This window comes from Bufo gargarizans, chromosome 11 (genome assembly GCF_014858855.1).
Source record: "Bufo gargarizans isolate SCDJY-AF-19 chromosome 11, ASM1485885v1, whole genome shotgun sequence".
NCBI classification, from domain to species: Eukaryota; Metazoa; Chordata; class Amphibia; order Anura; family Bufonidae; genus Bufo; species Bufo gargarizans.
This window is the reverse complement of record NC_058090.1, coordinates 42,554,237-42,577,160: the sequence shown is the minus strand read 5'-3', so window position 1 is coordinate 42,577,160 and position 22,924 is coordinate 42,554,237. Positions and strand designations below refer to the sequence as shown.

Genomic DNA, 22,924 nt, shown 5'->3' with positions numbered 1-22,924 from the left:
CATTGATCGACCACATATGACTTATCATGCTCTACTCAGCCATTGACTCCAAAGCTTTGCAAATTTTGTAGGGCAACCACGTTTCGTAAATACCATTTTCTCATATGTTAGCATCGTGTTTACTTTATTCTGGAACTCCTCCAGTCTTGTATCCAGTGTAACGCTATGAGTTTCCCACCGCTATCCTATCTGTTTCATCCGCTCCAATCTTGGACATATAACCTAGATTACATATCTTCGGCTCACAAGGTACCCTTATTAGGAAGGTGCTGTGTATAAGCTCTAGTACATCCGTCCAGAAGCCATCTAATCTTATGCACTGCCATATCATGTGTATTAGATCTGCTGGTTCCATCTGACATCTTGGACATTGTGCGTCTGTCCTGATGCCAATATGATGTAAAAACACTGGGGTTTTGTAAATCCTATGTATAATAAATAGTTGTACAGCTTCTAGGATGTCCTCCCATTGTTCTTTGGATATCTCCCCGACATCTTTCTCCCACCCTTTCATTCTGGATAGTGGATATGCTTCCAGGAATTTGTCTAAAAGCATTTGATAGATCATGGATATAAGTCCCTTTTTATCTCCTTTCCCAACCATCAACCATAAGGCGGGGTCTCTGTGTATCATGATATTATTTTTATGCATTTCATTAAATGCATGCCTTATTTGTAAGTATTGATAAAAGCTGCTTTTTGGTAAATTGTAGGTCTCTTGTAAATTGGTGAACGTTCTAAGCACCCCCTGTCAATCAAGTCACCCAATCTGGTCACTCCTTTATTCTGCCAGGTTTTACATCCCTTTAAAGGGAGGAATTCTGGGAGTATGTGGTTATTCCATAATGGAGTAAACTCTGTTACCCCAATGGCCCCTCTCAATTGTTTAGACTTTTCCCATACTTTCCTCATCATTCATATAAGTGGAGTACGTTTATCTACAATTGGTAGTTCCGACCCGTCTAATATGCACAGGAGCTCCTTTCCACCCAATTTATGCTGCAATATTTGGCCTGTCATATCCGTTATGCCCGGATCTATCCACCCCCTGAAAGGCTGACATTGGGCCGCCAGATAGTATATCCAGGGATTGGGCAATGACAGCCCCCCCCATCCCCCACGCTGTTTTCGCATGTTGTAAGGTTTCCATTTTAATTCTAGGTGGACCTCTCCTCCATACCAGCTCCCTGAAAATGGAATTGATTCTCTGGAAACTTTTTAGTGGTAACCATATTGGGGCGTTATGAAGCACGTATAATAGTTGGAGCATCATAATCATTTTTAAGAGGTTAACTCTCCCCACTACCGACAGGAACAGTTTACACCACGTCCTGTTCTGGATTTTAAACTTCCAGTCTTCCAGCCTAGGAGATATGTTAATCCCCAGGTATTTGATGGTTTTAACACAAGGAATATTGTTTTCTTCAGCAACCTTCGAGGAAATTTGACCATCCAGAAACAAAAGCGCCGATTTATGCCAGCTTATAGTCAACCCAGACATCTTACCGAAACTGCCAATTAGCGACATGGCCTCTGACAGAGATGAGGACGTATCCCCCCCAAAATAGCAGAGTGTTATCAGCATACATAGCTATTTTATTGTGGACTGATCCATATTTAAAGCCTTGGATTCCTGGGGAGCAGCGTACTGCTGCTGCAAGTGGCTCGATCGCTATTGCAAACAATAGCGGGGACAGTGGGCATCCCTGTCGAGTCCCCCTAAACAGCGAAGACACTTCCCTGTTGGCTCTAATGCGCGCTCTTGGATCTGAGTATAGCGTTTGCACCCATTTAATAAAACACTGACCAAAACCCATTGCCCTTAGCGTACACCAAAGATATCCTCATTCTATGCTATCAAAAGCCTTAGCGGCGTCTAGTGACAGGATTGCCCTATCTCCCCCATTATACAACCCAATCTGTATACTAGTGAAGACTCTACGTATATTAATAGAGGTGGATTTTTGGGGCATGAATCCTGTCTGATCGGAGTGTATTATGGACAATATCACTTTGGATAGTCTTGTTGCAAGTGCCTTAGCCAGTATCTTGTCCAATAAATAGAAGTGGAGGCAGCATGTCCGGTACAAAAAATCCCTTTATTGGGAGCCGCTTAGGTGAAAAAACACGTGCAGAGGGTAGTTACGTTTCGGCTGACCCACAGCCTTTATCAAACACAATGTGTACTCTAAAAGATCATGTTTAAATACCATAAAACACACCCACTCTCACAGATGTGGCCAATTACCCAATCAGTGAAGTGCATATATCATCACAGGTGTGTACATACATGCTCATAAGAAGTGTCATAAAGTGCGCCCGCTACGGGCATACGATCCAACTCCCCACATACCTTCATGGCGCCCATCTCTCGAGCGTCCTCCAACAACCCGTGCGCATGTCCGGGGAGGCGGGGCCATGTGAGCACATGACCATCACTGCCCGGTCTTGCTTACCAGGAGTTGCCTGCGCCTTGGCCGCTTTTTCTCTCTTTTCATCACCAGAGGATCTTTCTCCTTCATCTAACGAGAGGTCTGTCCCACACTCTTCTCTGTGCCTCTCATCAGCATTACGGCGATATTTGCTGAGCCACGCAGCTTTATCGCGGCTCAGCCTGTCTTGTGGGTCCTCCCCTTCTTCCTCGTCGGTGCCATGTTAAGGTCGCAGCTTCCGCTCTGGTTTGTCCGTCGCCTTAGCCTTTCTGGGCATTTTTTTGTACTCCCACGGGCTTTCTTCTGGTGCCCCAGCGTACTCGCCCGTCACTTGCCACTCCAGCGGGTAGCTAGAAGGTACTTCAGTTAGAATGTCAGGATTCCTAGCCGGAGCACTGTCCAGTGCGTCTCACACCATGCCCCTTCAGGCCCCGCCCCTCCCTCTTGAACTTCACCATCACCACCTCCTCAGGCAGAGAGCTCCATAGTCTCACTGCTCTTACCGTAAAGAATCCTCTTCTATGTTTGTGTACAAACCTTCTTTCCTCCAGACGCAGAGGATGTCCCCTCGTCACAGTCCTGGGGATAAATAGACGATAAGAGAGATCTCTGTACTGCCCCGATATATTTACACATAGTTATTAGATCTCCCCTCAGTCGTCTTTTTTCTAAAATAAATATACCCTAATTTTGATAATCTTTCAGGGTACTGTAGTTGCCCCATTCCAGTTATTACTTTAGTTGCCCTCCTCTAAACCCTCTCCAGCTCTGCTATGTCTGCCTTGTTCACAGGAGCCCAGAACTGTACACAGTCCTCCATGTGTGGTCTGACTAGTGATTTGTAAAGTGGTAGGACTATGTTCTCATCACGGCCATCTATGCCCCTTTTGATGCAACCCATTATCTTATTGGCCTTGGCAGCAGCTGCCTGACATTGTTTTTTACAGCTTAGTTTGCTGTTCACTAAAATTCCTAGGTCCTTTTCCATGTCAGTGTTACCCAGTGTTTTACGATTTAGTATGTACAGGTGACTTGCATTATTCCTTCCCATGTGCATACCCTTACATTTGTCAGTGTTAAATCTTCTCTGCCCAAGCCTCCAATCTATCCAGATCCATCTGTATCAGTATACTGTCCTCTTCCATGTTAATTACTTTACACAGTTTAGTGTAATCTGCAAAAATTTATATTTTACTGTGCAAGCCTTCTACAAGATCATTAATAAATATATTGGAGAATAGGGCCCAATACTGACCCCTGAGGTACTCCACTAGTGGCAGTGACCCAATCTGAGTGTGTACCATTAATAACCACCCTCTGTTTTCTATTACTGAGCCAGTTACTTACCCACATACAGACATTTTCTCCCAGTCCAAGCATTCTCATTTTATATACTAACCTTTTATGCAGTACAGTGTCAAATGCTTTGAAGAAGTCCAGATATATGACATCCATTGATTCGCCACTGTCAAGTCTAGAACTTACCTCCTCATAGAAACTGATTAAATTAGTTTGACATGACTGATCCCTCATGAAGCCATGCTAATATGGCGTTGTTTGCTTATTTTCATTGAGGTGCTCCAAGATAGCATCTCTTAGAAAACCTTCATACAGTTTACCCACAACAGATGTTAAACTTACCGGCCTATAGTTTCCGGGCTTTGTTTTTGGACCTTTTGAATATTGGCACCACATTTGCTATGCGCCAATCCTGTGGAACACTACCTGTCAGTATAGAGTCCTTAAATATCAGAAATAAGGGTCTGGCTATGACATTACTTAATTCTCCTATGATACAGGGGTGTATGCCATCTGGTCCTGGCGATTTGTCTATTTTAATCTTTTTAAGGCTACTTTCACACTAGCGTTCGATCGGATCCGTTCTGAACGGATCCGATCATAATAATGCAGACGGAGGCTCCGTTCAGAACGGATCCGTCTGCATTATTTTTAGCTTATAACAGCTAAGTGTGAAAATAGCCTCGTACGGATCCGTCCAGACTTTCAATGTAAAGTCAATGGGGGACGGATCCGCCTGAAGATTGAGCCATATTGTGGCATCTTCAAACGGATCCGTCCCCATTGACTTACATTGTAAGTCTGGACGGATCCGCACGGATCCGCACGGCCAGGCGGACACCCGAACGCTGCAAGCAGCGTTCAGCTGTCCGCCTGTCCGTGCGGAGGCGAGCGGAGCGGAGGCTGAACGCCGCCAGACTGATGCAGTCTGAGCGGATCCGCTCCATTCAGACTGCATCAGGGCTGGACGGCTGCGTTCGGGTCCGCTCGTGAGCCCCTTCAAACGGAGCTCACGAGCAGACCGACGAACGCTAGTGTGAAAGTAGCCTTAGATGTACTTCTTCCTGGGTCAGACAGGGCACTTTTAATGGGGAATTTACTTTTACATTCTGCATTTCATCTGACAAGTTTATTTTCCTCAGTGAATACAGTGGAGATAAAAAAATATTTAATAGCTTTGCTTTCTCCTCATCCCTCTGCAACTCCCCCCTCTGTAAAGGGCCGACATCTTCAGATATATACTTCTTACCATTTATATAATTTTAGAACATTTTAGGGTTAGTTTTGCTCTCTTTGGCAATTTATCTCTCAGTCTCTAGTTTGGCTGTTTTTATTAGTTTTTTTTACATATTCTATTATAGTTTTTCATTGCTTCCTCGCTACTCTCCTGTTTTAGTGATTTAAATGCCTTCTTTTTAACATTTATTGCTTTCTTTACAGTTCTATTTATCCACATTGTTTTTGTCTTGTTCCTTAACCTTTTATTCCCATAAGGTATGTACCTCTCACAATTAGATTTTAGGATGCTTTTAAAAATATCCCATTTTGTGGCTGTATTTTTATTTTTGAGGACTTTGTCCCAGTTTTCTGACCCACATTGATATTTTCAGTTCTGTTCCATATGAATGATATGAGTGATAATATCCCTACAGCTCTGCAGAATATGGTGCTATAAAAATAAAATATAATTCTGCCTCTAAGCTAGAAATTCCTCTTACCTCAGAGCTTCTGATACTACTTCCACAGTTGTTACAGTAATAATACTGTGTTAAAGGGGTTGTGTCGCAAACCATATTCTAAATTTTTCAAACCAGTACATGGATCTGGATCATGTAATTAAAAGTATAGCCAGTGAGCTATTCAATAAAATGTATCTGTATAGCACCACCTGCTGTTTGTTCTTTTCCTTTATAATTTTTTTTTGTCTGTGCTCAGTTTACATCTTCAACTGCCACCAGCCATATGTTCTGTTAAAAGCTGTGGCAGTTACAGGGAGAGCTGCTGCAGAAAGGACACACCCCCTGAGCTGCCAGCTTTATATAAATCTAGCAGAGCAATGAACGGGGAGATCTCTGGATCCATGTGAGGTACAGGGCTGGTTCTAGCTTTGTTAGAAAGAGATTGTTGTGTACTATATGATGTCTGATTTTGACTTTTGACATCAATCATGGCATAACCCTTTTAAGGCTACAACCCCCGGACCTTCCGTTGTTCCCTGCAAACCGAAATTGGATCACAGTGGGTATTATGGTGATCTTAGTTCCATTTAGTAGATCTGCATAGGTTCGGATGTTGCTGCTATTATGAGAAGGGAAAAATATGCCAGTATTACAGTAGCCATAAGTTCTGGTCTTTGTGTTTTGTGTGTTTTAGAGGTTTCAAGTATGCAAGACACCTGGGGCTATGATAATTCAGATCAGTTTTCTCTTGCACGGTACAGGCAGCCCAGTAAGTATAAGCAATTTTTTTAAATATTTTCTATAAACGAAAGTCATACATAAAAGCAACATCTATATTATTGAAGTTCAAATGACTTTTTGGCTTATTGAACAAAATGTGGTTCTAGTACTACATTTTAGTAGCCATGACACTTTACACATATGTTCTTGTGCAATACAGTTCTTGTTTTTATATAGTTATTTGTGTATGTTTTAAAAGAGCACGTCGGGTAAAAAGTGCAAGGCCTGAAACATAACATAGTGCATCAGCCTTGAGCAGAATGTTCCTTTTAAAGGTATTTGGACAAGGACCACGTTTTGTCCCAAAGCACCCTTGTGCGGTCCTCATCAGGCTGATTAAGACAACTGTAAAATATTATGAAAATTAACATTCAGAAATTTTCATTTATTGTACTATTTATTGTCATTTTTCTATCTCCGTTTTACCAGCCCTCTCCCCCCCTCTTCCTGCCCCTAAAGAAGATAACTTTCTTCCCTCAAATCGCAGAGACTGCAGGCGCAGCAGGTATGTGACTAAATTCAGAACTTATTTTAGCCTGTAACTATTAATCTATACAAAAAAAATGGCTCTATATAGGGAACCATTAAAGGGAACCTGTCACCGGGATTTTGTGTATAGAGCTGAGGATATGGGTTGCTAGATGGCCGCTAGCACATCCGCAATATCCAGTCCCCATAGCTCTGTGTGCTTTTATTGTGTAAAAAAAACGATTTGAAACATATGCTAATTAACCTGAGATGAGTCCTGTCCCTGACTCATCTCACATACAGGACTCATCTATGGTTAATTTGCATATGTATCAAATCGGTTTTTTTTACACAATAAAAGCACACAGAGCTATGGGGACTGGGTATTACGGATGTGCTAGCGGCCATCTAGCAACCCATGTCCTCTGCTCTATACACCCAGTGACAGGTTCCCTTTAGGCCTCATGCACACGGACGTTTTTTTTTTGCGGTCCGCAAAAACGGGTTCCGTGTCTCCGTTTTTTCTTCCGTGGGTCTTCCTTGATTTTTGGAGGATCCACGGACATGAAGGAAAAAGTCGTTTTGATGTCCGCCTGGCCGTGGGGAGCCAAACGGATCCGTCCTGACTTACAATGCAAGTCAATGGGGACGGATCCGTTTGACGTTGACACAATATGGTGCAATTGCAAACTGATCTGTCCCCCATTGACTTTCAATGTAAAGTCAGGAATCCCTATTATACCATCTGATCGGAGTTTTCTCCAATCCGATGGTATATTTTAACTTGAAGCGTCCCCATCACCATGGGAACGCCTCTATGTTAGAATATACCATCGGATTTGAGTTAGATCGTGAAACTCAGATCCGACAGTATGTTCGAACACAGAGGCGTTCCCATAGTGATGGGGACGCTTCAAGTTAGAATATACTACGAACTGTGTACATGACTGCCCCCTGCTGCCTGGCAGCACCCGATCTCTTACAGGGGGCTGTGATCCGCACAATTAACCCCTCAGGTGCCGCACCTGAGGATCCCCCCCTCCCTCTATTGTATTAATTTCATTGGTGGCCAGTGTGCGGCCTCCCCTCCCCCCCCCGCTCATTGGTGGCAGCGGAAAGTTCCGATCGGAGTCCCAGTTTAATCGCTAGGGTTCCGATCGGTAACCATGGCAACCAGGACGTTACTACAGTCCTGGTTGCCATGGTTACTTAGCAATATTAGAAGCATCATACTTACCTGCTGCGCTGGCTGTGACCGGCCGGGCGCTCCTCCTACTGGTAAGTGACAGATCATTAAGCAATGTGCCGCACAGACCTGTCACTTACCAGTAGGAGAAGCGCCCGGCCGGTCACAGACAGCACAGCAGGTGAGTATGATGCTTCTAATATTGCTAAGTAACCATGGCAACCAGGACTGCAGTAGCGTCCTGGTTGCCATGGTTACCGATCGGAGCCCCAGTGATTAAACTGGGACTCCGATCGGAACTCTCCGCTGCCACCAATGATCGGGGGGGGGGGGGGGCCCACTGGCCACCAATGAAATTAATACAATAGAGGGAGGGGGGTCTGCCCCCTGCTGCCTAGCAGCCCCTGATCTCTTACAGGGGGCTATGATACGCACAATTAACCCCTCAGGGGTTAATTGTGCGGATCACAGCCCCCTTTAAGAGATCGAGTGCTGCCAGGCAGCAGGGGGCAGTCATGTACACAGTTCGTAGTATATTCTAACTTGAAGCGTCCCCATCAAAACTCAGCTCTGAAAAAGCTTTTATGCAGACAGATCTTCGGATCCGTCTGTATGAAAGTAGCCTACGGACGCGGATGTCAATCTTGTGTGCATCCGTGTTTTTTCACGGACCCATTGACTTGAATGGGTCCGTGAACCGTTGTCCGTCAAAAAAATAGGACAGGTCATATTTTTTTGACGGACAGGAAACACGGATCACGGACGCGGATGAACAACGGTGCATTTTCAGAGTTTTCAAAGGACCCATTGAAAGTCAATGGGTCCACAGAAAATCACGAAAAACGGCACAACGGACACAGATGCACACACCGGTCGTGTGCATGAGGCCTTAAAGCTATACTGCATAAATGTTTCAACAGATACTGAGGAATCTTGATGGGCCCAAAGTCTTCAATAACGTCTTGTGTGGTTGCCTGATTTGACAGCAAGAGTACAACCCGTTAAAGTGTGGACAGAGCCTTATCTCAAACGATGTTGAAATCTGTTACTTTGTATTCTTGCAGACACTTTTGATCTGATTGTATCAGGAAGGTGGCATCTGAAAACGGAGGGTGACCAGGATTAGATAAGGCTGCGTTCTTCAAAAAAAACACCTGTCCACAGGTTGTGTATAGTATTACAACTTAGGCTACTTTCACACTAGCGTTTTCAATTCCTCTATTGAGATCCGTCATAGGATCTCAATAGCGGAAGAAAATGCTTCAGTTATGTCCCCGTTCATTGTAAAACTTAACTGAACAAAACGGAATGCACCAAAATGCATTCCGTTCCATTTGGTTGCGTCCCCATCGCCGCCAGAAAAACGGCGATGTGGTGCGGAGCAAGACGGATCCGTCCTGACACACAATGTGAGTCAATGGGGACGGATCAGTTTTTTCTGACATAATAGAAAACTGATCCGTCAATCATTGACTTTCAATGGTGTTCAAGACGGATCAGTCATGGCCATAGAAGACATAATACAACCGGATCCGTTCATGACGGATGCATGCGGTTGTATTATTGTAACGGAAGCGTTTTTGCAGATCCATGACGGATCTGCAAAAACGCTAATGTGAAAGTAGCCTTAGTCTCAGACTTTGCTGAGCTGCAATACCTGACACAACCCTTGGACATGTGTGGCACTGTTTTTGAAAGAAAGCAGACCTATTTTTTCTAATCCTGGACAAACCCTTTAACTGTTTGCTGACTTGATCACCTCTCAACAAGAGCATCTCCGTTCCAGCTTAAAGGGAACCTGTCACCGGGATTTTGTGTATAGAGCTGAGGACATGGGTTGCTAGATGGCCGCTAGCACATCCGCAATACCCAGTCCCCATAGCTCTGTGTGCTTTTATTGTGTAAAAAAAACGATTTGAGACATATGCAAATTAACCTGAGATGAGTCAGAGCTTGAAAATATGACTCTTCTCTGGTCACACAAGAAAGATATAACTCTTATGTTAATTTGCATAAAAGGCGAGAAGTACAAAAATGCATAATACTTATTGAATTTGTCTGCAAATGAAATTAAAAGTGTAATTTATATGTTTAGGGTAACACAATGAACATTAAGAAACGCTCAGTGAGGGTAGCATAGTAGAGGTGACAGGTTCCCTTTAAAGGCAGCAAGATGAAAACAGATCCGTCCCCATTGACTTACATTGTGTGTCAGAGCGGATCCGTTTGGCTTAAGCAGCGTTTTGGTGTCCGCGTCTAAAGCGGAATGGAGACTGATCGGAGGCAAACTGATGCATTCTGAGCGGATCCTTTTCCATTCAGAATGCATTAGGGCAAAACTAATCCATTTTGGACCGCTTGTGAGAGCCCTGAACGGATCTCACAAACGGAAAGCCAAAACGCGAGTGTGAAAGTAGCCTAAGATTTACAGATTTTACAGCTACATGGATGTAAAACTGCATTAGGCCATAAGCATGTGATTGCATTTTGCACCAGTGTCCGATCCGCATTTTTATGCAGATCAGACACAGATCTATTAATTTCTCTGGGTCCGTAAAAAAACGGACAGAACACGGATGTCATCCATGTGCTGTCCGCATCCATATGTCTATTCCACAAATTATAGAACATCTTTTATTCTTGTTTGTACTGCAGGCAAGAATACTAATTTCTAGTAATGGAAGTAATAAAGGTGCAAATGGATGGTGTCTGTATTTTGCGGATTCGTGATTTGTGGACCGCAATACGGACACAGTTGTGTGCATGAAGCCCATTTCTGTATATATTTTTTTTTTATTTTTTTATTTGTAGGTACGGCTGCTGCTCTGATGGGGTAACATCTGCTCAAGGCTTCAACAATGAAGGGTGTCCAAGTGAAAGGAACACAAGAGCTGACCTTTCAGTAAGTGAAATATGACTGCCACCCTAACTGTTAAACAGGACGTAAACTAAATTTTATTGGGGGACGGTGATGGGGAATATTCAGTATATTAAAAATATCAGAAACAATGTTGATTAAATGTTGCTTTTGTCATAGGAAATACTTATGTTATGTTTGGACTTTATGTATAGCTGCTCATATTGAAACCTCATGTTTTTAGTGCTTAAAAATTGCAGCATGGACCAAAACATCCCACCTCCTCACATAAAGGCTTTTCCAAGGTTTTTCTTGCTAATTTAGAAAAAATAAATCCGGTGTAGCCATAGCTGTGAAAGATTCCTTACATATTCAGATAGACAATGTACTGATAGACCAAGGGGGAAGATATCTTATAATAGTGGGCATGATGGGATCTACTACCATGACGTTGGCAAATACTTATGTCCCTAATAAATCTCAAGTCCGATTTTTAAATAAGGTGATGAAAAAAATTAAGACAGTAAAAAAGGGGTCTTTATTGTTATGTCGAGATTTTAATATCATCCCTGACACACATCTTGACTCCACAGGGAGCGGCAGAACATGTACCCCAACTTTAGGAAAATGGCTGGGAAATGCTTGTTTATCTGATACTTTTCGCTGCCTGAATGCTTGGAATTTACCTTTTACTCCTCACGTCATAGGTCATTTTCTCAGATTGATCTTGCTATTATTGATAGTTTCTCGAACTTCAGAATAAGCTCAGCTAAAATAGGAGAAACTTCATGGTCAGATCATGCTCCGATATTCTGTACCATTTCACTTTCCCCGAGCTTCTCTCCCCAGAGATCATGGAGAAATAACGTATACCTACTCAGACATCCCAAATTTCAGGACCAAACTGAGTCCTATCTAACCGATTATTTTACTACCAATAATACCGATAACATAAGGCTACCATCAGGGGAACTCTCTTAAAACAAAGTTCCCACTTTAAAAAAGGTAAAGAAGCCAAACTCACATCTCTACTATCTGAGGTTAACAAAATAGAAGATATGATACAGGAAAAACCCTAATGTCCCTCCGCCATGAAATAGAAATAGATTATGACCGCCGGATTGCTTCCCTCCGAATGTCCTATTATAAATCCCATAATAAGCCTAGTAGAATAATGGCAAGGAAAGTAAAACCAATGCTGCAAAAATCTAATCTACCATATGTGTAAGACGCTGATGGCGTTACTAAACTTAACCATCCCAAAGACATAGCGGATGCCTTAAGCTACTATTACACCAAACTATATAATCTGGGATCAGACCCTTTAAGTCCCCAACCCACAACTGAGAAAATTGCCTCCTTCTTGGAGAGCATTAATCTCCCTTCATTAAATGAAGAACAGGCTACCAACCTTAACTCTCCTATTTCTCCAGCAGAGGTCATGGCGGCTATAAAAGCTGTTAAACCTACTAAAGCCCCTAGACCTGACGGCTTCTCAAACGAATATTACCAGATATTCACTCCCCTGCTACTGCCCCATTTGGTCAATATGTTTAACACCGTCTTAAAGGGAGAACAGTTTCCTGCAGAAATGCTTCAAGCTACCATAGTCACTATTCCTAAACCTGGAAAACCAGCAGACTCCCCAGCTAACTTTCGCCCCATTTCACTGCTTAGGCTGCTTTCACACTAGCGTTCGGGTTTCCGTTCGTGAGCTCCGTTTGAAGGAGCTCACGAGCGGACCCGAACGCAGCCGTCCAGCCCTGATGCAGTCTGAATGGAGGCAGATCCGCTCAGACTGCATCAGTCTGGCGGCGTTCAGCCTCCGCTCCGCTCGCCTCCGCACGGACAGGCGGACAGCTGAACGCTGCTTGCAGCGTTCGGGTGTCCGCCTGGCCGTGCGGAGGCGTGCGGATCCGTCCAGACTTACAATGTAAGTCAATGGGGACGGATCCGTTTGAAGATGCCACAATGTGGCTCAATCTTCAAGCGGATCCGTCCCCCATTGACTTTACATTGAAAGTCTGGACGGATCCGTCCCAGGCTATTTTCACACTTAGCTTTTTTTTGCTAATATAATGCAGACGGATCCGTTCTGAACGGAGCCTCCGTCTGCATTATTATGGGCGGATCCGTTCAGAACGGATCCGCCCGAACGCTAGTGTGAAAGTAGCCTTAATTGTGATATTAAATTATAAGCTAAAATTATATCTTATAGACTCTTGCGAGTTCTCCCGCAAATAATCCACAGCGATCAAGTGGGATTTACAAAAGGTAGGCAAGCCCCGGACAGCACCAGATAAATTCTAGGGATAATGCAGAAAGCCGGAAGTTTACAAGCGCCTTCTCTGCTTCTAACCTTGGACGCAGAGAAGGCGTTTGACCCAATTCACTTGAGGATTCGCATTTGCGGTTTTAGCTAAATTCAGCTTCCATGGCCCCATACTCCAAGCTATCCAAGCTTTATATACCCAACCATCTGCCTGAGTTTTAGTGAATGGCACATTCTCTACACCATTCCCTATCACCAACAGCACTCGCCAAGGATGCCCCCTTTCCTTTTCTTGATGGTGATGAAACCTTTTGCGGAAAGGATTAGGATGTCGGGGGAAATCGGAAGTGTGGGTCACGGACAAATCTAATTTCCCCTCGAAAGCAGGGAAACAGAAGAGAGAGAGCGCACAATAGTGTAGTATGTGGGGGGAAATCGGAGGCATTCCAGTTGGACATAGACAACACAAACTAGGTCTCTTCGTGGATGACGTGATCCTGACCTAATAAATTCCTTAAGGATGGCTTTGAGTATTATCCAATCATTTGGAGAGGTATCTTATTATAAGATCAATGAGACTAAATCTTAAATACTAGCTATTAAGGTTCCATCGTCGTTAAGGGAAGCAACAGGAAGAGAATTCCCATTCCAATGGGCATCCTCTTCCATAACATATTTGGGGATTCAACTATGTTTCCCACTTTCTAAGCTACTCTCCTGCAACAATGATATTCTACTTAAGTCCTTACAATCAGAACTGGATAGATACTCTAAAATAGAACTCACTTGGCCGCATAGTGATTTACAAAATGATGGTATTACCTAAAATATTGCACTATTTTCACACTCTTGCGATACCTCTACCAAACAAACTACTGCATAAACTCAGACGGCAAATGCTCTCCTACATATGGGGAAGAGATAATCATAGAGTCGCTGCATCTATCATATTTTCGCATTGAAGAAATGGAGGTTTGAGTGTTCTGAATCTCCAACTCTACTATGAAACAATCCTTTTTAAGCAACTGAGATATTGGTGCAGACAAGACCCATAAAATAGGGTGGCCGGGAATAGAAGTAGAACTCAATTCCTCAATTCAGGCAGACCACTTAAAGGGAACCTGTCACCGGGATTTGTGTATAGAGCTGAGAATATGGGTTGCTAGATGGCCGCTAGCACATCCGCAATACCCAGTCCCCATAGCTCTGTGTGCTTTTATTGTGTAAAAAAAAACAACAATTTGATACATATGCAAATTAACCTGAGATGAGTCCTGTACGTGAGATGAGTCAGGGACAGGACTCATCTCAGGGTAACTTGCATATGTATAAAAATTTTTAATTTTTTTACACAATAAGATATCCTCAGCTCTATACCCAAAATCCTGGTGCCAGGTTCCCTTTAACACACTACTATTGGTTCATGCCATTGACCCTCAACGCCCCTTCCTTTAGCCTTATATCTGAAAGCCTCAATCAAAATATGGCAGTCTCTACTTTAAAAAGTGCACAAAGTCAGCCCCAAGAAGCAAATTCCCCTTCCCTTAGAGATACTGGAATACTTTATGCCAGACCTCTCTATGGCAATTTGGAAAAACAGGGGAATCCACTTCTTAAAAGATCTATGATGGTAACACACTGAGACCTTTCTCTTCCATATAGTCCCTTCATACCATCCCTAGTTCAAGTCAGTTTCACTATTTAAGAATATCTCACATCTTGAGGAATTTCTCTACCAAAACTGTCTCTCTTCCTCTTTCCCTATATAACGACCTCTTTCTTCCAGATGGAGACACCCAGACTTCTACCAGTTTAATATATAGAACCATTATGGGTGATCTCTCCTTTGTAAAGAGCACACATGCTGAATTGGGAAAAAGATCTTCAGTGTACTTAGATTGGCAGACAGCGATTAATTCCACCTTAAAGTCCACAGTCCTCTTAGAGGGATATCACAAACTGTTGACTAGATGGTAATAGACCCCCACCAGACATCCTTCATATGTTCTGGAGCTGCACCGCGCTTGGCTCTTATTGGTGATAGGACATAGAAAAAGCTCCTTCAAAACATCACTGCCACAAATGTCAGGATTTATTCAGGTCTAGTTCTCTTATCCTTAGGCATAGACCAGATCACACATTCTCACCGTATACTAGTATGTCATATCTTACTGACTGCTAAGCTTATGATAGCCAGAAATTGGAAATCTACACAAATCCCATCTTTAGACAATGTCACCGATATGGTTTCTTCTCATTGCATGTACGAGAAATGGATAGCACATCGGAGAAACATTATAGTCTCTTTCCAGAAATCCTGGAGTCCTTGGTTAACACGATTTCCATTACCAACTTTAGATTCACATTAAATTATTGGGATATTAACTGTCGTATGTCTAACATTGGAGATCACTGGAACTTTATTCATTGTATTCTGTTACTATTATGTTTGCTTGCTGCCAACGCCTCATTGGATTTTGAAGACTGTGTAACTTCCTTGAAAACTTCAATAAATACTTAATGTTAAAAAAAAAGAATTGCAGCATGCATGTTATCAGTCTGTTGTAGTTTTTGCCATGACTACCATGGAGAAACATGACAGAAATGGTCTGTAGAAGAAGGATATCCTAGAGCCATTTCTTTAATAAAAAAGATGCAACTGTAGCTGTAAGAAAATTGCACATTAGGAAATGACAGTTTTTCACACAATTTGTTATATGGCTGAAGTAAGTGAGTGGTGGCTTGAAAAAAGGTCTCTGCAACAATATGATCAACTGCTCCTATTTATGAGGGTCTCTCTGTTCTGCCCCTTGCTTCTCTCAGTGTTATGGCTCATGCACACGGCCATTGCCCGGTCCGTAAACAGCGGGTCCGCAATACACGGGAACCGGCCGTGTGCACCCCACATCACAGATGTGTACCCATTCACTTGAATGGGTCTGCAATCTGGGAGGTGCAGAACAGAGGAGTGCTTCCATGGGTTTTCTGTCCGTGCCTCTGCACCGCAACCCGGATCGTGGACCCAATTCAAGTGAATGTGTCTGCGATCCGCATGCGGCGGCCCCACACTCCGTGCCTGTGCATTGCGGACTGCAGCACGGGCCAGGAAGGAACACGTGTGCATGATAACTTAGAGAAAGCACCAGGGAGGGGAAGGAGTTTGTACAATACAGATCAGAGTGTGGAGAGGGGATAAGGCAACTCGGAAGGCAACACATAGGTAGAGAATCACGTCTGTTGTGCAATATATTCAGCATTTAATACTGGTTGGGACAAGCCCACATGAGAAAAGTCTGTTACTGGGTGCAGGTTGTAAAATTAATATTGGGGTCTAAAATTGAAATATTGTAGACTGAATTTTTAAAAACTTTTACTCAAGGTTATCACTAACATATGTAAAAATATTTCTGTCCACGTGAATGGTATACATAGCCTTTAAAGGTCAAAATATGGAATGATGATTTGTACTTTGGGACATTGTAATTACTGGTTGTATATGATTCTAGATGCCTTCAGGTGAATGCAGAACCTCTACATATGGATGCTGCTTTGATAATGTCAATAAAGCCTCTGGTCCTCTTGGTGAAGGATGTCAAAGTAAACCCAGTTATGGTATGTATATGTCCTTGGAAGTCTAGTTGAGTCCACGCAGAGTGGCTGGCAGATGGTGCAAGTTGTACAGCATGTCAACTTAGTTTGGATAATTATTGTCAATGGCGTATAGCTGCTGTTTACCTGCAAAATTGTGCTGTCATTAGTAACCAGTTTACAAAGTGTGCCATAATGCTGATCAGCATTCTCCTGGCAGCCACTCTGTGTGGCTTTACCCTATAGGATCTATAGAAGGAGCACTTGTCTCTGCTCCTGTCCAGGTTATAGATTGACATCATGGGTTCCTGGTCTCAGAGAACCTCTTTAAAGGGGTTCTCAAAAAATTACTGAAAATACTTAAATATTAATTTATTATTAATATATTCCCAAATACTTTTCATTAGTTATAATGGCTCATTTTGTCTAGGGAGCAATTATTAGGGGGGGGAAAAATGGCAGCTGTCCTATTAGTACACACAAAACCTGTCCTAATCACACAGGAGGACAAGATACGTCAGAACATTGAGCTAAAGAGCTGCCTCATCCTCCTCTCTGCTCTGCTTCTCAGGGATTATGGTCCTCAATACAGCTAATAAGATCTTCAGCTGACTCTGTAGGAATGGAGCACATGAGGAGACATGCAGTACAGAGAGGATGTGGGGCTGTGGCTGATGAGCAGCAACACTTGTATGCAGTTTCCATTACCAAAGTCTGTCCTGTCCATCCTCTCTGCATTTCATGGACTCCATTCCCACAGAGATTCATCTGAAGATCTTATCTAGCTGTATTCAGGATCATAATTCCTGACCGGAAGAGCAGAGAGGAGGATGAGGCAGCTCTTTAGCTCAATGTTGTGAAGTAGCTTGTCCTGCTTTGTGATTAGGGCAGGTTTTGCGTGTACTGATAGGATGGCGGCCATTTTATTTCTCCTAATAATTGCTCCCCTGATAAAAAAAAAAGCCATTATAACTAATGAAAGGTATTCGGGAATATATTTATAATAAAGTAATATTTTAGTATTTCCATTTTCTTAATTCCTGGAGAACCCCTTTACGGGATGGGAAAAGGACACATGCCACTGGCAAAAAATGTTTCCTCTACTTAATCACTCATCATAATTATTTTGCCTGTTTTATTTCTGTCAGATTATCCAACAATGTGTTTACTTCCAAGTGCTCTGGGGCCTTGCAGTGATTGGACAACTCGCTGGTATTTTGTGCCAGATGTTGGAAAATGCAACCGGTTCTGGTATGGTGGATGCCAAGGTAACAAAAACAATTTTGAAAGTGAAGAGGAATGTATCAAGTCCTGCAAGACGATTTCAGGAAGGACAACAGGTATTCTAGAGTATAGGTACCGCCAGCGAGGAATGAAATGGGACCGCTTGTCACACGAACACCCTGGGATTGATGATGCAACAGCTTTTGAGACTGAACAAGGCTCTCGAGGGATGGTTAAAACACTTGACCAAGACCCTGAAGGAAGACAGTGGGATGAGCACAATGTGGGGCATGAAGAATCTCAGCCCTTGACAGAACAAAATGCATATGGGCAAATTGCAAAAGAAGATACTTCACGTCACTCTTCAGTTTACCGGTAATGTTTCTTGCTAACCATCATTAAAGAGGCACTCCAGAATGATAAAAACATGGTTGAGACACCGGTCCACAGGTTGTGTTTGGTATTACAGCTCAGCCAGCCATATTTACTTCACTGATGTTACAATGCAATGCCAGATGCAACCCATGGACAGGCGTAGTACTATTTCTAAAAGAAAGTACACACTCTCTGGAGAACCCAGGACCATCATCTATTTGCCAGAGCACATGATTTCAATATGGACTATGTAATGATCATAGTAACATAGTACATGGCCGAAAGAAGACATTTGTCCATCCAGTTCGGCCTGTTATCCTGTAAGTTAATCCAGAGGAAGGCAAAAAAAAACCCTGTGAGGTAGAAGCCAATTTTCCCCACTTAAGAGGAATAAAAAATTCCTTCCCGACTCCAATCAGGCAATCAAAATAACTCCCTGGATCAACGACCCCTCTCTAGTAGCTATAGCCTGTAATATTATTACGCTCCAGAAATACATCCAGGCCCCTCTTGAATTCCTTTATTGTACTCACCATCACCACCTCCTCAGGCAGAGAGCTCCATAGTCTCACTGCTCTTACCGTAAAGAATCCTTTTCTATGTTTGTGTACAAACCTTCTTTCCTCCAGACGCAGAGGATGTCCCCTCGTCACAGTCACCGTCCTGGGGATAAATAGATGATGGGATAGATCTCTGTACTGACCCCTGATATATTTATACATATTAATTAGATCTCCCCTCAGTCGTCTTTTTTCTAAAGTGAACCCTAATTTTGATAATCTTTCAGGGTACTGTAGTTGCCCCATTCCAGTTATTACTTTAGTTGCCCTCCTCTGGATCTTCTCCAGCTCTGCTATGTCTGCCTTGTTTACAGGAGCCCAGAACTGTACACAGTACTCCATGTGTGGTCTGACTAGCGATTTGTAAAGTGGTAGGACTATGTTCTCATCACGGGCATCTATGCCCCTTCTGATGCAACCCATTATCTTATTGGCCTTGGCAGCAGCTGCCTGACACTGTTTTTTGCAGCTTAGTTTGCCGTTTATTAAAATTCCTAGATCCTTTTCCATGTCAGTGTTACCCAGTGTTTTACCATTTAGTATGTACGGGTGACTTGCATTATTCCTTCCCATGTGCATAACCTTATATTTGTCAGTGTTAAACCTCATCTGCCACTTATCTGCCCAAACCTCCAACCTATCCAGATCCCTCTGTAGTCGTATACTGTCCTCATCAGTGTAAATTACTTTACACAGTTTAGTGTCATCTGCGAAAATTGATACTTTACTATGCAAGCCTTCTACAAGATCATTGATAAATATATCGAAGAGAATAGGGCCCAATACTGACCCCTGAAGTACCCCACTAGTGACAGTGACCCAATCTGAGTATGTACCATTAATAACCACCCTCTGTTTTCTATCACTCAGCCAGTTACTTACTCACATACAAACATTTTCTCCCAGTCCGAGCATTCTCATTTTATATACTAACCTTCTATGTGGTACAGTGCCAAATGCTTTGGAGAAGTCCAGATATACGGCATCCATTGATTCGCCGCTGTCAAGTCTAGAACTTACCTCCTCGTAGAAACTGATTAAGTTAGTTTGGTATGACCGATCCCTCACGAAGCCACGCTGATATGGCGTTATTTGCTTATTTCCGTTGAGATGCTCTAAGATAGCATCTCTCAGAAAACCTTCAAACAGTTTACCCACAACAGATGTTAAACTTACCGGCCTATAGTTTCCAGGCTCTGTTTTTGGACACTTTTTGAATATTGGCACCACATTTGCCATGCGCCAATCCTGTGGGACATTCCCTGTCAGTATAGAGTCTGCAAATATCAGAAATAAGGGTCTGGCTATGACATTACTTAATTCCCTTAGGATACGGGGGTGTATGCCATCCGGTCCTGGCGATTTGTCTATTTTAATCTTTTTAAGTCGCTGATGTACTTCTTCCTGGGTCAGACAGGACACTTGTAATGGGGAATTTATTTTTACATTTTGCATGTCATCTGACCTTTTATTTTCCTCAGTGAATACATTGGAGAGAAAAAATATTTAATAGCTTTGCTTTCTCCTCGTCGCTCTCTGCGACTCCCCCCTCATTACTCTGTAGAGGGCCGACACCTTCAGATTTATACTTTTTAACATTTATATAATTGAAGAACATTTTAGGGTTAGTTTTACTCTCTTTGGCAATTGATCTCTCGGTCTCTAGTTTGGCCGCTTTTATTAGTTTTTTACATGTTCCATTTTTTTACTTGTTTTTCAGTGCTTCCGTGCTACACTCCTGTTTTAGTGATTTATACGCTTTCTTTTTTTCATTTATTGCTTTCTTTACAGTTCTATTTATCCACATTGGTTTCTTTTTGTTCCTTAACCTTTTATTCCCATAAGGTACGTACCTCTCACAATGAGATTTTTAGGATGTTTTTAAAGATATCCCATTTTGTGGCTGTATTTTTATTTTTGAGGACTTTGTCTCAGTTAGTTAGGCCTATGGCCTCTCTTAGTTGGCTAAATTTAGCTTTTTTGAAGTTTGGTATTTTTGTTTCTCCCTGTAGAAACGCTCTTTTGAATGATAATTGGAAGGTTATTACTCTATGGTCACTATTTCCCAGGTGTCCCCAAACCTGCACGTCTGCTGTTCTGTCAGGCCTATTGGTTAATACTAACTACTTTGGTGCTGCAGGGAAAGACTTGGTAGACATGGAATTAAACACTTCCCTACAGAATATAGCTCATTACTGGGCATCCCAGTAGTGTGACCCCTGTGATAATTTTATTGTTGGGGGACAATAAAGGATTGCCAAGGTTGGGACGCAATAAAAATAATTGGTTACCTTAAAAAGGAGTCTGTCACCAGTGACCTCCTTATCAGACTGTCTGCATGGACACATAGCTGAGAATTTTCTTTTGTTGATCTGAGGCTCCGTTACTGAGTTATGATGCTTTTTCTTAATATGCAAATTAGGGCTTTGGTGCAATGAGGATGTCACCATTACTCTTGTTGCAGCCAAGCTCCACTCCTTACTGTGGCCAGCGCTTCCCTCACTGCTTTGCCAATGCCTGGCCCTGTCATCAAAGCAGTGAGGGAGGGGATGGTCTTAGAAATAAGTGGAGCTTGTGTGCAACAAGAGCAATGGCACCAAAGGCTTAATTTGCATATTAAGAAAACATAACTCTGGCACGGCACCCAAGATCAACACAAGCATTTTAACCCCTTCCTGACCACCCCAAGTACATTTACGGCAGTGATCGGGCATTTAATAATGGAGCCCGCTCGCGTTTTAAACAGCAGGCACCCGGGACTAAAATATGCGATTAACTTTGGTTAAATGTATGCAATCAACGTTATCGTTAAAGACCGAGAGTGCATCCTCCCGGCCATGCTCCGGCTCTCCCAGTGAGGATTGGGGAAGCTGGATGTAATGTGCGGCAACCTCTGTACTCAGGAGTGGTACAGGGCTGCCGCACATTAATTCCTATAGAGAGCCTGCCTGTGGCAGGGCTCCATAGGAACACTGTAATTTTTATAGACTCCAATGCTCATGGAGTCTATGAGATAAGCAATCTAAAGATTGCTTGCTATAGTTTCCTAGGGGAACTATTAAAAATTGTAAAAAAAAAAAAAAAAGTTTTTACAAATATTAGAAAAAAAAATAATATAAGAATTGAAGTCACCCCCCTTTACCCAAAATAAAAATACATAAATTAAAAAAATTACATCATAGTACAGGCATTTTTGCATGCAGCGAAGCCTAGTAAATATTGATCCCATACGGCAAACGATAAGTCAAAATGGCTGAATCGCAGTGTTTTGGTTGCTTCCCGAAAAAAAAAAAAGAAAATCACCCGTTCTTGAAAGGGTTAATCAAGTGAACCACAGCCACGTGTCTATGCAACATCTGGATATGGAGGTCGCTGTCGACAGATTCCCTATAAGTAGGTTTCTGATTTAACTAGGACTGCCATATCACTTTGAAATACAGTAAGTCTCTTTATTTATTTTTTATTTTGTTTAAGAATTATTTTGGACAAGGCCGAATCCTCCTCCACAGAGGCATCAGTTGGAGAAACGATCCGTCTACTTTGCAGAGTCAGTGATTATCCTTTCCCCAAAGTGGAATGGCAGAAAAATGGAAGTCCTGTATACTCCACCAGGTGAAAGGATATAGTTATTTGTGAAATTTAACTGTAGTGTGAAAACATGACTAGAAATTAATCCAACTTGGTGCTTGGTGTGACGTTGACTTGCCTGCTATTGCTCTTCTGTAAAAAGGGTGCCCTATAAAAGTGGACGTATATTGAAAAATTGTGACTAGCATCTGTATGAACTTACTCTTGTGAGGATCCATGCACGCTCATACCAATATCCCTCTTTTATCTACCATGGGTTTTACCTGCTCTGTTTGGCAGTGCTGTATCCCACACTTTAGACTTTCTCAACAACCTTTGGTTCTTTCAGCATTTTTGTTCACCCTGGACCTCCCAGAGAGTAGATCCTTTCATGTCTCAATCTTGGTTCCAAGCTGGGGGTATTCTGTCCTGTGGACATTGTTGGTGACAAATGAGGGATTAATATCCGCTATGTAGGATATTCTGAACTCTGGTTCATTCTTCAAACATCATTACATGTTCAGGTGGGACCGGTGTCTCAGAGAATTACTTCCAGAGACATGGCAGACTATTTGGAATAAGGCCTCTAAATCCTCTGTGTGTACTTTATACAAAAAATATCAATATAAGAGACTGA

At 42.6% G+C, this 22,924-nt stretch overlaps 1 protein-coding gene across 4 annotated transcripts in view; it reads left to right on the top strand.

Annotated features, from left to right (window-relative positions):
* PAPLN (papilin, proteoglycan like sulfated glycoprotein) overlaps nt 1–22,924 on the top strand; it is a 95,331-nt gene that overhangs the window by 54,025 nt on the left and 18,382 nt on the right. For all 4 annotated transcript variants that reach the window (XM_044271965.1, XM_044271966.1, XM_044271963.1 and 1 more), the window contains 6 exons: nt 6,105–6,179; nt 6,620–6,695; nt 10,656–10,746; nt 16,480–16,585; nt 17,710–18,160; nt 22,195–22,332. In XM_044271965.1, coding sequence (XP_044127900.1) covers nt 6,105–6,179; nt 6,620–6,695; nt 10,656–10,746; nt 16,480–16,585; nt 17,710–18,160; nt 22,195–22,332 — 937 coding nt within the window. The remainder of the gene's footprint in view (nt 1–6,104; nt 6,180–6,619; nt 6,696–10,655; nt 10,747–16,479; nt 16,586–17,709; nt 18,161–22,194; nt 22,333–22,924) is intronic.